Source organism: Macaca thibetana, chromosome 9 (genome assembly GCF_024542745.1).
Source record: "Macaca thibetana thibetana isolate TM-01 chromosome 9, ASM2454274v1, whole genome shotgun sequence".
Taxonomy (NCBI): domain Eukaryota; kingdom Metazoa; phylum Chordata; class Mammalia; order Primates; family Cercopithecidae; genus Macaca; species Macaca thibetana.
The window spans coordinates 118302671-118319102 of record NC_065586.1 but is presented as its reverse complement, the minus strand read 5'-3'; the positions used below and the strand labels follow the sequence as shown (position 1 = coordinate 118319102).

At 47.3% G+C, this 16432-nt stretch overlaps 1 protein-coding gene across 21 annotated transcripts in view; it reads right to left on the bottom strand.

The window, feature by feature from the left end:
- TACC2 (transforming acidic coiled-coil containing protein 2) overlaps nucleotides 1–16432 on the bottom strand; it is a 258151-nt gene that overhangs the window by 8716 nt on the left and 233003 nt on the right. For 14 of the 21 annotated variants that reach the window (XM_050804563.1, XM_050804557.1, XM_050804560.1 and 11 more), the window contains 4 exons: nucleotides 15856–15945; nucleotides 8755–8898; nucleotides 8251–8327; nucleotides 4289–4332 (listed from right to left, as the gene is read on the bottom strand). In XM_050804563.1, the coding sequence (XP_050660520.1) occupies nucleotides 4289–4332; nucleotides 8251–8327; nucleotides 8755–8898; nucleotides 15856–15945 (355 nt within the window). The remainder of the gene's footprint in view (nucleotides 1–4288; nucleotides 4333–8250; nucleotides 8328–8754; nucleotides 8899–15855; nucleotides 15946–16432) is intronic. The other 7 variants (XM_050804568.1, XM_050804569.1, XM_050804570.1 and 4 more) reach the window with 1 other exon arrangement.

Genomic DNA, 16432 nt, shown 5'->3' with positions numbered 1-16432 from the left:
TGCTCTAAAGTTCTGACCTCTTGGGGTCCCAGTGCGTCATTTCCAACAACTCTCCCATGTGAGCATGGATTTATTCAGCTGAAAGGCTTGTTCACATGCAGGCTGCTACACCTCACCCCACGGCGTGAGATTAGGAGGTCTGGGGTGGGGCAGAGAATATGCACAGGTCACAAGTTCCCGAGTGACACAGATGCTGCTGGGGCAGGGACCCTGCTTGGAGAACCACTGGCCCTGAAGATGCCGAATGTCCCTCCCACCTGCCTCTGCAATCGTGGGACTCCTAGAGCTCTCACTACCAGCAGCCCAGAGCTGCCCAGGCCAGTGGCTAGGAGCCTCTGGAGTCTGACGGCCTGGGTTCGAGACCTCACTCTGACACTTCCCATATGCGAGATCTTGAGCAGGGTTTTAAACTCTGAGTCTCAGCCTCCTTGTCTAAAATAGGGGAAAAGAGTATTTATATCTCTTTGCATTTGCAGATTAAATGAGAAACTGTACATAAAGCCCTCAAGAAGGAGGAAGAGTCCCGTATTGGTAACCCATTATTAAGAGCCTCATTGTCCATAAGAAACTCTGTAACCCCTGGAATCAGTGCAACAGTGTCACAGTGGCTTGCGAAGAGGGAGCTTTTTAACATAGACATAAGAATCATCAGCAACTTGCTTGCTCCACCCACACTCCTAAAAAAAAAGGGCCTTTCAACATGTCTCTACTAATCAAATGCTTGTTTTTATTCTTTGAATTTTGGCTGCTTCCTTCGTTCCCAGCATGCTCTATGGTGTATATTCTGGGCTGATTTGAGCCCATGTGTATGTTTCACCTGCCCTGGTAAAGGAGCTGTTTACCAAACCAAGTCCATCTGATTTCCTGGATCCAAGACTTTGCCTGCCTCAGGTTTCCTTTCCTCTTCCCTTTTAAAAATAGAATAACCCTGTTCCCAGGAGACAGAGGAGGCAAGAATGCTTCACAAATGTTTCTGTACATGACAAATGCAGTTAGGTTCCTGAACTCAGGAGAAAGACGCCCTACACTCAACAACAGAACAATGCTCCTGAAGACCTGCCTGGCTTTTTCAGGCAAAACATTATGAAATCATGTGGGGAATGCAGCAATACACAAAGCAAAAATAACAAAACAGAAAAACAAACAAACAAAGGGTTGCGATGGGCAGGTGTCAAATTAGGGGGAAAAGCATTTACTTACCAGGCTTGCCTGTTTGTTTTGCAAGCAAAGGGCAAGAAGCAACAGAAAATGGAAGCAAAACAGATAATCAGGGCAGTTGTTAGAAAAGCAGAAAGAAATCAATTGCAACAACCTGGAATGCAGAAAGCACAGAAGTCTCTTTTCGTTCTGAATTCTGAATAGTCACTATTTGAGCTTAACAAGACAGATCCTCTCCAGTAACATTTGATGCGAATGAATAACAATGGCAGGACTGATGTCACACTGGTGTGGAGCATCTGCGAAAGCTGAATGGAGCAGAGCCAGGAAGAGCTAGCACATGTGGGCCAGAGCTGGTTTGACTTCAAAATACAACTACAGTCACGGTGGTCCTGAACTGCCAATCTCTCTGGACCTGAGTTTCCTCTTTCGCGAGGGATGCTGGTTAGGTGAGTGAAAATGGAAAGAAAAGCATGGAACAAAAATGGGCCTCCTGGGCATGTGGCCAAGCATGGAGAGACCCTGACCTGAACCATGCCACAAAGAAGGCACGTCCTTCCCACAGCTACAGTGAGTCCCAGTCATGCCTCAGCCCCCTGCCATCTTCTGCAAGGACACAAGGACCTTGAAATCTATGGTGACTTTAGTCAATGACCTGCAACAGTGGCTGAATGACAACCACAGGCCTGCCACCTTTCTGAGGAAAAAGCCTTGGAATGACAAAGAGGACGGCCAATGGGTGAATGAGGATGGGGATCCGGGAACGGACAGACAGTGAGATGCCCCTCTGTGGCTGCTCCCAGCCAGGGACACTGGAGGAGTCTCACGGGGCCACCCAGAGAGTAGCCCAAGGACAGGAAAATGCTCTAAGGGATTGTGTGTACAGCTCTTGAAGACAGGGCCCTTAGGCCAAACATATCGGGTCTGGGAGCAGGGGTGGGGATGGGGGGTGATGTGTAGCCCTAATCCCTGCAGCCAGGGTGAGAGGAAGGCAGGTGGCACTCTCTCCAGGGCTTGGAGGGAACTCACACTGCCTAGGATTGAAAAGGTCCTCACTGCTGTCACCTGCAGATTTTCCTTGAGGAAACCGTGGGAGTCATCTTTCTGTCGTGACAAGGACAGAACATTTATGCCAACTAGAGAAATTCTCCACTTTTAATTTTTAAGAGGGAATGTCTGTTTATATCAACTTCACTAGCTGAGCAATAAAAGATGGCTTGGGTAGCCTTCTCTCAGGAGCAAAAGCTCACACCCCTTCCCCCGCATTTCAACATTTATCAAAATGTCATCACCAAGGGCGAAAAGAAGTGTACGGCTCTGAGATGGAGCGGGACGTTTCCAGATGAGCCATGGAGGGCCTGAGCGATGTTCTCAAATCGCAAGACTCCCGGAGGCCAAAAAGTTGTGTTCTACTTGCCAAACACCGCATAAGGAAGACATCAATCCCTCAGCCTGACCATTTTTGCCAGCATTTTCAACTCCAAGAGCTTTTTCTTTATCTTATCCATATGTGTTCATAAATTCTTATACCAATTTAATAAAGAAGTTTCACTTTGATAGAAAGCATGCACCATGAGGCTAAACCTGAATGGGCTTCTTTTCTGGGTGAAATGAACTTCGTTACAATAAATCAAAAGTAAAGCTCCTTTGAATGGAAAGCACTCAATTGCTGGCCTCTTCACCATTCCTGAGGCTACTATTATATTCATCTTGGGACAAGCTAGAGGTGTGATGTGACTCACACATCCATATATTTGGGGCTGAGGGCCAGGTGCCAGCACAGTGTCAAGTTTGGACAAATGAAGTGTGGTCTGCAGTGACCTGGAGTTTTTACTCCATATATCCTTAGAAGAAAAAAAAAACTGCTTATCGAGTCGGGTGCAGTGGTTCACGCCTGCAATCCCAGAGCTTTGGGAGGCCGAGGCAGGTGGATCACTTAAGTTCAGGAGTTTAACACCAGCCTGGCCAAAATGGTGAAACCCTGTCTCTACTAAAAATACAAAAATTAGCTGGGCATGATGGCAGGTGCCTGTAATCCCAGCTACTCGGGAGGCTGAGGCAGGAGAATCGCTTGAACCTGGGGGGTGGAGGTTGCAATGAGCCAAGATCACGCCATTGTGCTCCAGCCTGGGCGACAGAACGAGACTCCATCTCAAACAACAACAACAACAAAACCGGTTATCATGGGCTGGGCATGGTAGCTCACACCTGTAATCCCAGCATGTTGGGCGACCAAGGCAGGAGGATCGCTGAACCCCAGAAGTTTGAGACCAGCCTGGGCAACGTAGCAAGACCTCATCCCCAAACAAACAAACAGTGGATTATCATAAACCTAAGCAAATAAATAAATAAATAAATAAAAGCATCCCACAGCCCCAGTCATAATATGATTTCTGAATAGTGACCATTAGCGTAAAAACTTGGGCTTGGAACTTCTGAAAGATCTTTTCTCATTATTTAAAAAAAGAAAAGAAAAGAAAAAAAGGCCCAGGTGTGTGTAGCTTGTAACTTGAGGCCTTCTTTTATTGTGGACCACAGCAAATTTGTCAGTACTGGCTGCCAGGGACGCTGCGTTAAGAAGGATTCCAAGGCAGTGTCTAATCTCAGTAAGAAACAGTGCTGGGGTCAGTGAACAGGGCCTGTCGTGGTCACGGGAAGAAGGGGGCGGACAATCATGCCATGGCTGACCGTCCTCATCCTTGGGTCCTTGAGGAAAGGCTGAGTCGGGTATTTTGTCATTTGAGTCTAAACTAAGTTAGGGTCTAGGGATTTGATTCCTATTCTCTCCCACAAGCAAAAAGAAAAAAATCCCCCAAATATCCCAACCAAAAGGAATCTCTTTCCCCACGAGGTGGAGAGTCCTTGGCTGGGTCAGATGGTAGCTGGCAGGTGACTGCCATGGCTTCCCAGGCGTGTGAATAATGCTACAGCACAGTCCAGGGGGGCGTTTCCAAGAAGCCCCAGGGTCTCGGTCCTGTGGCAAAGCCATATTTTCTGGAATGCTCTGGTCCCTCCCTGAAAGACTTCACGCTCTACCAGAAACCCACTCTGTGCCTCCTATCTTCCAAGGCTTCCACATAGTTCAGAAACGTCAGGGCCGGCCTGAGCCCCCGCAGGTCAGGACACCTACCTATCATCTGAGCGATGGTCTTCTCATACTCGGCCACTATTTTCCTATAAGAGAAGTAAAGACACGTTGGAGTCATGACAACAGAATGGTTTCCCATCTCACACAGCTGGGCGCCACAGCCTGGCCCATGTGCAGCGGGGTCCCGACTTTCAGGGTCACCTTCAATGTCAGTCCTCGCCCTGCACGCTCATTTTCCTGGTGCATGACTCTAAATATGCCACCCCCTTGTGCAAAGCCTTCAACACCCCTCACTGCCCACTAAGAAAAAAATCAAACCAGGCAGAGTGGTGCATGCCTGTAGTCCCAGGTACTGAGAAGGCTGAGGCAGGTGGATTGCTTAAGGCTAGGAGTTTGAAACCACCTTGGACAACAGAACCAGGTCCTGCCTATACAAAAATGAAAAAAAATTAATGAGGCATGGTGGTGTGCACTTGTACTCCTAGCTACTCAAGAGGCTAAGACAGAAGGTTTGCCTGAGTCCAAGAGTTCGAGACCAGCCTGGGCAACATGGTGAAACACCATCCGTACAAAAAATACAAAAATTAACCAGGTGTGGTGGTCTGCGTCTGTGGTCCTAGCTACTCAAGGGACTAATGTGGGAGGATCACCTGAGCCCAGGAGTCTGAGGCTGCAGTGAGCTATGATCACACCACTGTACTCCAGCGTGGGCAACAGAGTGAGATTCCATCTCCAAAAAAATTTTAAAATTAAAAATAAAGCCAAACCTCCAGTCCGACAATGGAGGTCTTTGCAACCCGGGCCCAACCTCCCTCATCCATCTTACCTCCTTCCACGCCATGTCATGAACACAGTGGCTCAATAAGAACAAATGATTTCTTGTTTGCTCTCGGCCTTCTCATCCCCATGCCTCTGCCCATGTTATTCACTTTCTCTCGATTTCTACCCCCCACAGTCTGTTTCTCAAGGTCCAATTCAAATGTCATCTCCTTCAAGAAGCCTTCCTTGATTTCTCCTTGGAACCCTATCACCTTTTATCTGCATCTTCTTCCAAAGCATCTCATGCATCTGGCATCACTGAACACAAATCTTATCTCCTATTGACCCAGAGTAAACTTCCTGGGAAGCCTCAATAGACAATAGCTGCACAAAAGCACCAAGACTCCCTGTTTGTCATACTGCCTCCCAGCTGTCCCCACATGGAAGAACCAATGTGTGAAGAAGTCCTTCCTCCAAAGCCAATCTGCTGGAAGAAACTTCTCAAAAAGAATCAGGAGTTCATCGACATTATCCAGTAGTTATTCCCCACAAGAGAACCAAGAGCGGGTAACTGTTGAAGATCCAGGACCCTAATGACAGAAGACCATAGAGACCCCCACCCCAGTCAGGAGGCCTGGGCTCCCGCTGAGCTTGCCCCTCCCCGCTGTGTGATCCTGAGCACGACATTCATTGAAGTTGCAGGTGCTCTGCTTACTCCTTGGTACAGTAAGGATTTTCCTAGACCCCACCTTTCGGGGCTGTATGGCAAATTCAATAAGGGTAAAAGGAATAATGAAAGTAGAATGCATTCTGCAAAGCCTAATGCTGGGTGCCTGTCCTTGGCTGCTCAACCTTGGTCCCAAGGTCAGTGTCTCACCCCAGAATGGACTCCCAAGAAAGGTAACCATGAGATGAGCCCCCGAGGGTTCTTACCAAATACTACACAGAAGCACTTCTGTGTTTCCTGTCATTAAACAACACCTCCTTGTATCTCAGAATCACAAAGCTGTGACAGATCTTTGAGGCTGCTCTGTCTAAACCCATCACTGCTGAGGACACAAGGAGGTAAGGGATGTGTCCTTTTGGAAGCGTGGAGAGACCAGGGACCTGAAAATACCTTAGCTGTGCTGTCTTTTCACTTTACCCTCACAATGACCCTAAGAGGCAGTGCCCTCACTGTTCCCAGCATGACTGATGAAGACACTGGGGTGGGGTAAGAGTGATTCAGAAACTCTTCCAGGATCCCAAGGCTGCCAAGTGGCAGAGCCCAGATGTGAACCCGAGCATCAGACTCTGCAGCCTTTGTTCATAATCCTTCTGCTCCACTCTGTTGAGGCATTGTTATTTACCCCCATTTTCAAGTTAATAAGCAAAGTGAGGCACAGAGTTAAGTAAGACGCCCCAGAGTGGCTGGGAAGCAGAGCCTGGTTTTCACCTAGTCTAGCTCCAGAGGCTGACGGGCTGACGTTCGGGCTATCAAACGCCGGCACATCTGCGCCAGCTGGTGACAACTTGAAATCCTACCACATCAGCTAGTAAATGGCACCTCCTGGGGGCCCCTCAGTGGCACGACTTCTCAAACCACAAACAAGCACTCCCCGGGCACCAAGAAGGCAAAGCACCTAGGAGGCGAAAGAAATTAAGAGACAGCACTTCCAGCCTTCCTGGGTGCCGTGCCTCATTTTCAGTGCACGTGAAAAAACTAGAGCCACCCATGCCCCCCAGATAAGAGACAAAACAAAGAGGTTTAAAAATAACGCAAATGCAGGGCTTTCGTTTGAATGTGAAACAGTACACTAGGCTCAGTGTCCAGAGGTGGCCACAGGGGACCATCAGCAGAAAGAAGGAACAAACAGGAGAATTTTCAGGAAGATCCTACCATGACCTAGAAAATGGGATATGATTACCTACAGTTCGCTTTCTTCTTAAAATGGTAGCCAGGAATGCAATTGATTTTGATAATAAACTAGTATCGGGGCCAGGTGTAATAGCTCATGCCTGTAATCCCAGCACTTTGGGAGGCCAAGGCGGGCGGATCACCTAAGGTCAGGAGTTCAAGACCAGCCTGGCCAACATGGTAAAACCCCATCTCTACTAAAAATGCAAAAAAAATTAGCCAGGCATGGTGGTAGGCGCCTCTAATCCCAGTTACTTAAGAGGCCGAGGCAAGAGAATCGCTTGAACCCGGGAGGCGGAGGTTACAGTGAGCCAAGATTGCACCACTGCACTCCAGCCTAAACAACAAGAGCGAAACTCTATCTCAAAAACAAAACAAAACAAAACAAAACTAGTTATCTGCCATTATACTCACGTACACTATAGATGGTGGCTATATTTCTATTACAATATACCACAATGAAAATAAATCATTTAAGCTAAAGTCAGGAAACATCCTAAATGTTTGTCCACAGAGACTGTTTAAATTATGTTATATCTATACAATGGACCACTAAGCACCTGTTAAACAGAATGAGGCAGAGAGGAATAAAATATGTCGAAGATACGTTATTAAATGTAAAAAGAGTGGTGGGCCAGGAGCGGTGACTCATGCCTGTAATCCCAGCACTTTGGGAGGCTGAGGCAGGTGGATCACCTGAGGTCAGGAGTTCAAGACCAGCCTGGCCAACATGGTGAAACCCTGACTCTACTTAAAATACAAAAAATCAGCCAGCTGTGGTGGCAGGCACCTGTAATCCCAGCTACTCAGGTGGCTGAGGCAGGAGAATCACTTGAACCTGGCAGGGTTGGAGGTTGCAGTGAGCCGAGATGACACCACTGCACTCCAGCCTGGGCAACAAGAGCGAAACTCCATCTCAAAAAAAAAAAAAGAAAGAAAAAAATATTAAAAAGAGTGTAGAATAATGTATACTGCATGTTCTCATTTGTGTTGGAGAAAAAAGAGGCTGTTTACACTCATTGTTACATTTGTGATGAGAAATGGAAAATTCTTGGAAGGATTCACACAGATAGTCACCTGCGGCTTGTGGAACTGGAGGCTGAGTGGGGAGAAGATCTGTTTTGCATTGTACCTGTATTTATTTGAATGCATTATTTAATTCATGGGCATGCTATTTTAGTATTAGTAATAGAGTAAAAATACTTTTAGAAAAACATGAACAGTGTGTAATAAAGAAGAGAGAACTTCCACAGAAGACACTCTTCTGTGAACCACACCAGCTCCAGTCATTATTAAACCACTGGTAAGCATCCCTCAGGCATGAGGAAGGCCCAGCTCCCCAACTGACCTCATTTCCATCACTTCCCGCCTGCTTTCTTCGTATTTATCTTTCCATTCTGAGACCTCTCTCTCCTTGGTTATGATCTAGTTTCAGGGAGAAGAAGAGAAAGGTTAGCCCCAGATGAGTGAATTCGGCTCTGAGCAATTCATCGATCAAGAAAAGGAGACGGTGAATAAATGTGAAATGAAAACTTCCTATGACAAACCATAATTACATTCAGAGAACTTCCCTGAGCATAAAAAAGAAAGCAGCGAGATATCAAGACTTTCACAGTGCCCACTGGGGAGCAACTGAAAGGGGCATGCTTTTTGTTGTAAATTCAACAAGGCCAAAAGGCCCATTACACGATAGTGTCTAGGAAGATCAAAACACACGGTTCGCCATACATCTTTGCCTGCAGCGTTCAGAGGACAAAGTCTGTCTCCAAAGACTCTAGCTTTGTGGACCACGGGCATACGTGTTTATTTCTAAGTGGCAGGAAGAGGGAAATCACACCACATGCCACGATACCTCTGCTCTGGCAATCTGGAGGGCAGAGTCCAGGTCGGGCTGCTGGAACAGAAGGCCTGCAGGTTTCTCCACCTCGGCGGTCCCAATGCGGGAGTACAAGGCTGTTTTGGAGATGGAGACGTCTGTTGGGTGAGCAGCCTCTCTCTGTGGAATGGTTTTTAATTTAAAAGAAAAAGTTAGCATTAATCATATGACAAAGAGGATTACACTCACCCTCTCATGAATGGGCCAGTTGTATGGTTTTGAAACAAAGAACATCAAAAGTATGAGAAAGTGCAGAGACTGATGAACAGGGAAATGCCGAGTCTAGTCTAGGGATGGAGATCTATCATTCTGCACCTGGGCAGGCAGACAAAGGGGCTAATGGCAGAGGCCCCCGCAGCTCCGAGGCCTTAGAGTCCAGCGTGTCTGGTACCTGCTTATCTCTGCCATTTATCACACGCTGAGCCACTTAGGCACAGCGCCTGAGAACCCAGGGCACTATTCAGCAGGCTCCACTTCCAAAATGAGATCTCAATGGTGAATAACATTGAATTCTAGTCTACTAGTCTACATTTGCCTAGTTTTGAATAACCACAGATTTGATCACTTTTGTAAGACTGTTTACATTTCAATTTTGGGGCCATTTGTTTAGCTCTGTTTGAAAGGATGTGAGTCACACAAAGCTTAAGGCCTACGGTAGTTGTCAACCAATATCACCTTTGGCTAGGTAGAGTTTCTGGATGTAAGAGTTATGTTGGAGTTCTGTTGCCATGAAGTCTGTTATGTAAATGGGAAAATTAAAAACTGGGTCAATGACAATATCCACATTTGCTGATTAGACCCCGAACAAGTGGTGTGATCCACCACCCCAACCCACCCAACTGATGTTGGTTTGAGGCTTTACAGCCTGTTGTGGAGAACAGATACTAGCCTCCCAGAGGTGAGGAGGAGTCTGTGGTTATTCTTTTTCCCTTTGCACAAAATGCTCGGCAATTTGCAACACAGTTGAAATGCGGTGTTAGCAGTATCATCGACCAGCACAGCCGGGTTGTCAGTCTACTTCTACTGCAAAAGAAACATCAAACCAATCACACTCTCAGTCCTATGCATTAACCTTGTGGTGCTGTCATGGCTGCCCAGCGACCCTCTATCCTAGTTATCAATAATAGAGTGCTCTAACAGGCAGAGAAGGACTGCTTCTTCCTTTGGGAAATTATGAGAAGAAATTGAATGGTGAAAGGCCACCACAGTGTAGTAGAGAAAAGGAGATTTGGGGAAAGAATGATGAGGGCTTATCAAGGACAGCAGGTAAGATTAAAGAGTCAACAGTAACTGGGAAGGGGGAGGACCTAAAGGTACCTGTCCAGAATTTGTCTCTTCCACCACAAGAACAGGCATGCCTACCCTATGACAGCATCAGGGAAAATAAACCCGAGAAGGGAGACAGCGTAGAAAACTCAAGGAGTTTAATGGATAGGACGGAGATGACTGAGTTAGGACCAGTTAGTTAGCTGTATACATGCAGGGTGAAACTACATAGTTTCAGTTGTTCTGGAAGAGAATGTCTGTTGCCTGGGTTTCATGGCCCCTGCCCGGCCTTGCATACTTGGGGTGACCCTGAAGCAGGACCCAAATGATCCACCGGCCAGAGATGGAAGTACACAGTCTCCTTCAAGCAGACCCCAGAGACTCACTCATGTGAGAACAGGGCAGGCTCAGGCCTTCAAGAAGCCCCCGTTTCAAGGACGCTTGACCAGAATACACATTAATAGCCCTCAGCAGAGGCAGGCTGACCTCCCAGAACCAAGGGCACCACCAGGCCACAGGGCCAGAGCCTCTCACAGGCAGGGGTTTATCTCTACTCTTTGAAAATGGTTTTCACAGTTCTGCTTGTCATGGGGGAACTTCTCAGGAAGTAGTTGAAAAATGACACAGAGATTGAGACTCAATATTTGTCCTTATGGAGAAAGTTCATAAACACACAATTCCGAAAACAATTCTGGGCCGCGTGCGGTGGCTCACTCACACCTGTAATCCCAACACTTTGGGAGGCTGAGGTGGGAGGATCCCTTGAGGCCAGGAGTTTGAGAACAGCCTGGGTAACATTGTGAGACCCCATCTCTATACAAAATTTTAAATAAAAAAAATTGAGGGTCAGTTGCAGTGGCTCACACCTGTAATCTGAACACTTTGGGAGGCTGAGGCAAGTGGATCACTTGAGGTCAGGAGTTCAAGACCAGCCTGGCCAACATGGCAAAACCCTGTCCCTACTAAAAATACAAAAATTAGCCGGGCATGGTGGTGCATGCCTGTAATCCCAGCTACTCAGCAGGCTGAGGCAGGAGGATTGCTTGAAACCCAGGAGGTGAAGGCTACAATGAGCTGAGATCATGCCACTGCACTCCAGCCTAGGTGACAGAGTAAGAGTCTGTCTTTAAAAAAAAATAATAATAATAAAGGATTTTAAAAGGAAAAACAAAACCTGTTCACTTTTAAAGTCAACAAGTGTTTTTTTTTTTTTAATGAGCAGTAAAATTTCAAAATGAAAACAACATCAGTCACCATTAAACTCAGCGTGGACCTTCTGAAGATGAATGTAATGGAGAATCTCAGTGACTGGGCCGCAAGGTTTCCCAGAATGAGATTCAATTCTGATCAAAATAAGCAGGCTCCCTGCAGCGCAGGAGAAAATTGATTTAATTAAAACTAACTTTATCATACTGGGCAGAAACTAAATATGACTAATGAAGGAATTAATTATCTTTATGCTGCCTAAAATCCTTTGTAAAATAAGAAAGGGAATGAAAAAAATCAATAAAATAATGAGGTTTCTAAGAAAACACAAACGGACACTACCATGTAGACTGTTCACTGACCCCTTCATCCCGGCCACCTGGTGTTTTCAATAAAGGAACAGATGACTTCAGAGCCCTCTTGAATTACTGCCCGAGTATCTGCGTGTTGATGAAATTCATCATGTACACGCTGGTTTCCCCTTACAACCAAGAATTGTTTTTAACTGAAATTAATAGCTTTGTCTGCCGCTGATATTTTTAGATTAAGCTTTGTTTCTCTCACATAATCCTCACTTGCTACTTTAGAGGGGCCAAAAAAGCCACTAGAATCACAAATTGAAATGTGAAATGGCTGTGACACAGAAGGCATGGACTTTGTAACCAATTTCCAACCTTCACTCCACTCAAGTCCCGCGACCTGCGAGAACCTCTGGCCACTGTCTCCTGCTTCAGACCTGCAGGCTGTGCCTGGGGTCCTTCCTGCTGGCAGCTGGGGGTGGGGTCCTAGCCCCCTTGTGGACGGTTCCCTGCTGCCAGACATGGAGAGGAGGGGCTGGCACTGTGGCAGGATCCCTGTCCCCTGGAGCAGAGAGAGGCCAATTCTGGGCAGAGCACCTGTACATCCGAGGCTGGGAGAGCCATGCCAGAGGGGCCACGGAAGGGTGAGGCCAGGAGTCAGGATGAGCTAGGGAGATGACAACCACCTGGACCAAGGCCATGTGTGCATGGACACAGGCCTGGCGCTCGGAGGGTGTCCAGGTCATGTGCTGCCACCCAAGCAGGAGAGTGGCCTCCGCCGGGTGCTGCCCCATCCAGTTCTGACCACAGGCGGTCCCCAAGCCCAGGAGGAGTGGGGATCATGGGGAGGCACTCAGCATCAGGCCTTATGCCACTCCCACAAGTGGCACCACTGGCACCAGCCAGCCGCTCCCGCTTACCAAGCCAAGACATAGCCTCCAGGCAATGACCACAGATGCTCCAAAGCGCCAAATACACAGGCGCTCGTGAATTGGTACTTGTCACTCCTCTCAGGCTGTTCTCGTGGCTTTTGGGCATCACATCTCCCTCCTTTTGAATCTCAGCTCAATGTGTGTGTATGGGGGGTTAGTCTGTGACACAGCAACAGAGAGGGAAACACGGAGCATGGTGCCAGGCTGCTCAATGACAACACAGGTGGCCCCAACTCCTTCTGCTCATGTAAGCTCCAGACATCAGCCTCTTCTAGGCCAGGACTGAGGGGCCACACCACTCTACCGCCCCGGGGGCCTCTTGCTAGGACTCGCCCCTTCCTGAAGCTTGTTATTTGTATGGCCTTGCTCCTAAGGGACCCAGACACATCCTTCCATCTTTCTATTGGGTCCCCCTAATCCGGAAAGGCCCATAGCCTGCGCCTCTTGGCGAGCCACCCAGACACAACATTCAGGTTCCATCTGACGTGACTGAGTGTTAAATTCAGGGCTCCTGCACCACAGTTCCAGCGACCTTGGTCAGGTTCACCCCCAGGAGGACACAGCCGAATTCCATTTGACCAGAAGGATGTGGAAGGACGGTAATAGAAAGACTGCAGCCTGACACCCCAGCCCTTAAGGACTTTTCCTCATTTCTCACATTTTCTAACTGAGATGGAGAAACCCCCACTGCAGCTCTTCCAAGGCTGACTCAGCTCTCCATCAGTCTAAAGAGAAATGGAAGTCAAAGCTGCTTTAGGGAACAACCGGAAAAATCACTCCCCACTCTAGCTCATGGTGATTTTCATCCATGCAATATGATATTTTTCGTTCCAAGTGATTTCATCTTTGTGTTAGCAACAGCTTAAGACCATGTTGGCAAAATGACGGAGCTGTGTCACCTACTGCTGAAATATATGGCCAGAAAAAAAGGCAAATTGGATACACAGCTGCTGTTTTCTCTTCCTATGCATCAGCAGTTTCCAATGCAGCAAGGGACAATCTTTCTATATGAAAAAGAAACCCACAGAGACCAACTTGAGGTCAGGCCCATGGACCACCCTCGGGCTAGGTAGCTACAGGAATACCATCTATTTTCCACGGGCCAACATCACCAGGTAATGCACTTTTTACAAAAGCAATACAAGTTACTCTACTAGAGAAACATGTTCCCGCTAGACTCCAAGACAGTTCTACCCTCACAGAATACTCCTTTGAGCACACGCCTCTGAAATAAAAGAGGTGGCTTGGGCTGCCTCTCCGACCCACACACTATGAACACGCATGACACTATTTTCTAACTCAGAACTGGGGCACATATTCTGAGAACAGCCTGTAATTGACAAAAAGTCAACTCCTGGCCATTATTTGCCAACAGTCGTCTCTGGCCGCTCTCCAAAGGAGGTGGCAGGGGGACCACGGCACTCAGCACACTCCATATCCACCCTGAGCTACTCACCTAACATGCTCAGTTCCACCTTAAACTCTGGACAGGAATACACGGTACTTATAGTGGTCAAACTACATGCAATTCATTCTGTCTTTAGGCCCCAAGGACGTCTAGAAATAAATCGTGTGTGTGTGTGTGTGTGTGTGTGGTGGGGGGAAGTCCTCACTGCTTCATGCTTTCTAAAAATCTTGCTTTCATGGAAATTCGAACTAAGCTTATGATTTGGCAACAAGAACGAGGACATCCCCAGTCTGTACTGACATTCTTGTCCCTGCCCTGGGTCTCGCTGTTCCCAGCCTGCAGACCCACAGTGTAAGCACCTACTGTCTCTGGGAGGGGCGTCTCTTTTGCATATGGCCAAGGAAACCTCACTGGGGGGCCATCAGGGCCGTAGTAGCAGCCAGAACTCTTACTCCTGTACCAAGGATGAGACACACAGACATCACTGCCCCCCGACCCCTGCAGATGAGCTGTTACTCCAGGCAGGCAGGCCAGGGGCTCCCATTCGTACTTTTTTTTTTTTTAAAGATAGGGTCTCACTCTGTCACCCTGGCTGGAGTGCAATGATGTGATCACGGCTCACTGTCACCTTGAACTCCTGGGCTCAAGCAATCCTCCCACTTGAGCCTCCCAAGGAGCTAGAACTACAGGTGTGTACCACCACACCTGGCTGGGGACCTCTCACTTGGAGACCTGAGTTCTAGTCTCCAACAAGCTGGTGAATCACTGTCAAGTGGCTCCATCTCCCCATCTGTAAAATGGGACCCAGATCCACCTACTGAGGACAGACGCTGGGAGCACCTGATCAGGTAACAGAAGCAAAAGGGGAGGTGTCAGCTAAGAGCAGCAGCTTTCCTTTATCACACACCTACTAGGTGTCAAGCATGGTGTCACTCTCCGCACACCAGACGTCTGTCATCCTCACAGCAACCTGTAAACTGGCTATTATTGGCCTCATCTCATGAACGGCAAAACTGAGGCTCAGAGAGGTTCACCTACTTGTTCAAAGCCACAGAGCACAGTCTGACACACCAGGTTCATCGGGATGTCCAATTTGGGGTGGGGTAAGGGGTGGGAACGAGGCCGCCCTCAGAGACCAAGGTTTGCATGGGCAGTCCAGGGACAAACACACGCTCTGCACGTCATCAGCAACTCATTCAAATTATTAATAAAAGTTACCCCAAACTTGGAAGCCAGGCAAAAAGATTTCTGCATGCCCTGTCAATGTCACACGCCATGCTAAAACTAGGAATTGGGAAACTCCATGGACCAAATGGCCCACTGCTGATTTTTGTAAAAAAAAAAAAAAAAAAGAAAGCAAATAAGTAAAAGTTTTATTGGAATAGTGCCAGACAGTATGGCCCACAAGGCTGGAAATACTTATCATCTGCACTTTACAGAAAGGATTTCTTTGGCCTGGTCTAGAGTATTACCAAATGTCTTGGTTTCACTTACTATGTATTATTGATTAGAGCCTCGTTGCAACAAAGTCAGATGTTAACTTGTAGAAAACAGAAAAGTTGCAAATTATGTTTGTTCAATAGAGAAACAAATGGTATCTGTAGAAAAAAAAACCCTCAAAGGTCATGATTTTGTTTTTCTCTGTTGAATTGGTGCTAACCAGTTTTCTATTCAACTTTGCCATCTTAGGCTAGCCTTCTTTACCCTACTGACCCATACACTGGTCTCTGTATTCTCCCCCATTTAACCAGCATTACCATCCCGCGGTTTAGCATTATCGAGTTAAATGGATCTCAGCTATGTGCTCAGTGCGTATTTATGCAAGAGTGACGCTTTCAGCTTTTTGGAAATGACCCTTTGCTGGACACCGACGATGCCCGCCTGGCGGATGGTTAGCAAAGCAGCTTCTGGACCCCAGCGGCACACATGACATTCCCAGGTGGCGCACGCAGCAGCAAACCGGTACCTTGGCATCCTGGTGGCTGCGGGAAGCCAAAGCAATCTGCCTGGCCAGCTTCAGGGCTTCTATCCGCATGATGGCAAACTCTAACTCCTCCTGCCCGCAGGGAGTGTGGGCAGACCGCAGGGAAATGCATCAAGACAGACGTCAATGGTTTCCACATCCGAGAAATGAACGTGCCACGAAAATGTGTCATGACAGGCACTCGGGAAAAACACGCGCTCCATCTTTCTCTCATAATTAGCACCTCAGCAGATCATGAAATAAGCATTTAATTTCCTTTTCTAAAAACTACCCTTGTGATTGTCAGGAAGTATTGTGCAGTTGAATACAAAATGATTTTCAAAATGGGATCAAAATTTTTACTGTTCTCTTTTCTTTGATTTCTTTCCCTTTTTCTTTCTTAAGGTAAAGTTGGCCAACAGTTTCCATGAATGGAGCTGCATCTCTCATATGGCTGTTAACAATCTCTCTAGGTTTACTCTGAACGTCCTAGTCTAGAGAATATCAAATTAAGTTGTCAAATTTAAAGCACAGAGTACATCATTGTTTTTGGTTCCAGATGCAAGACTGAGCCCAGATG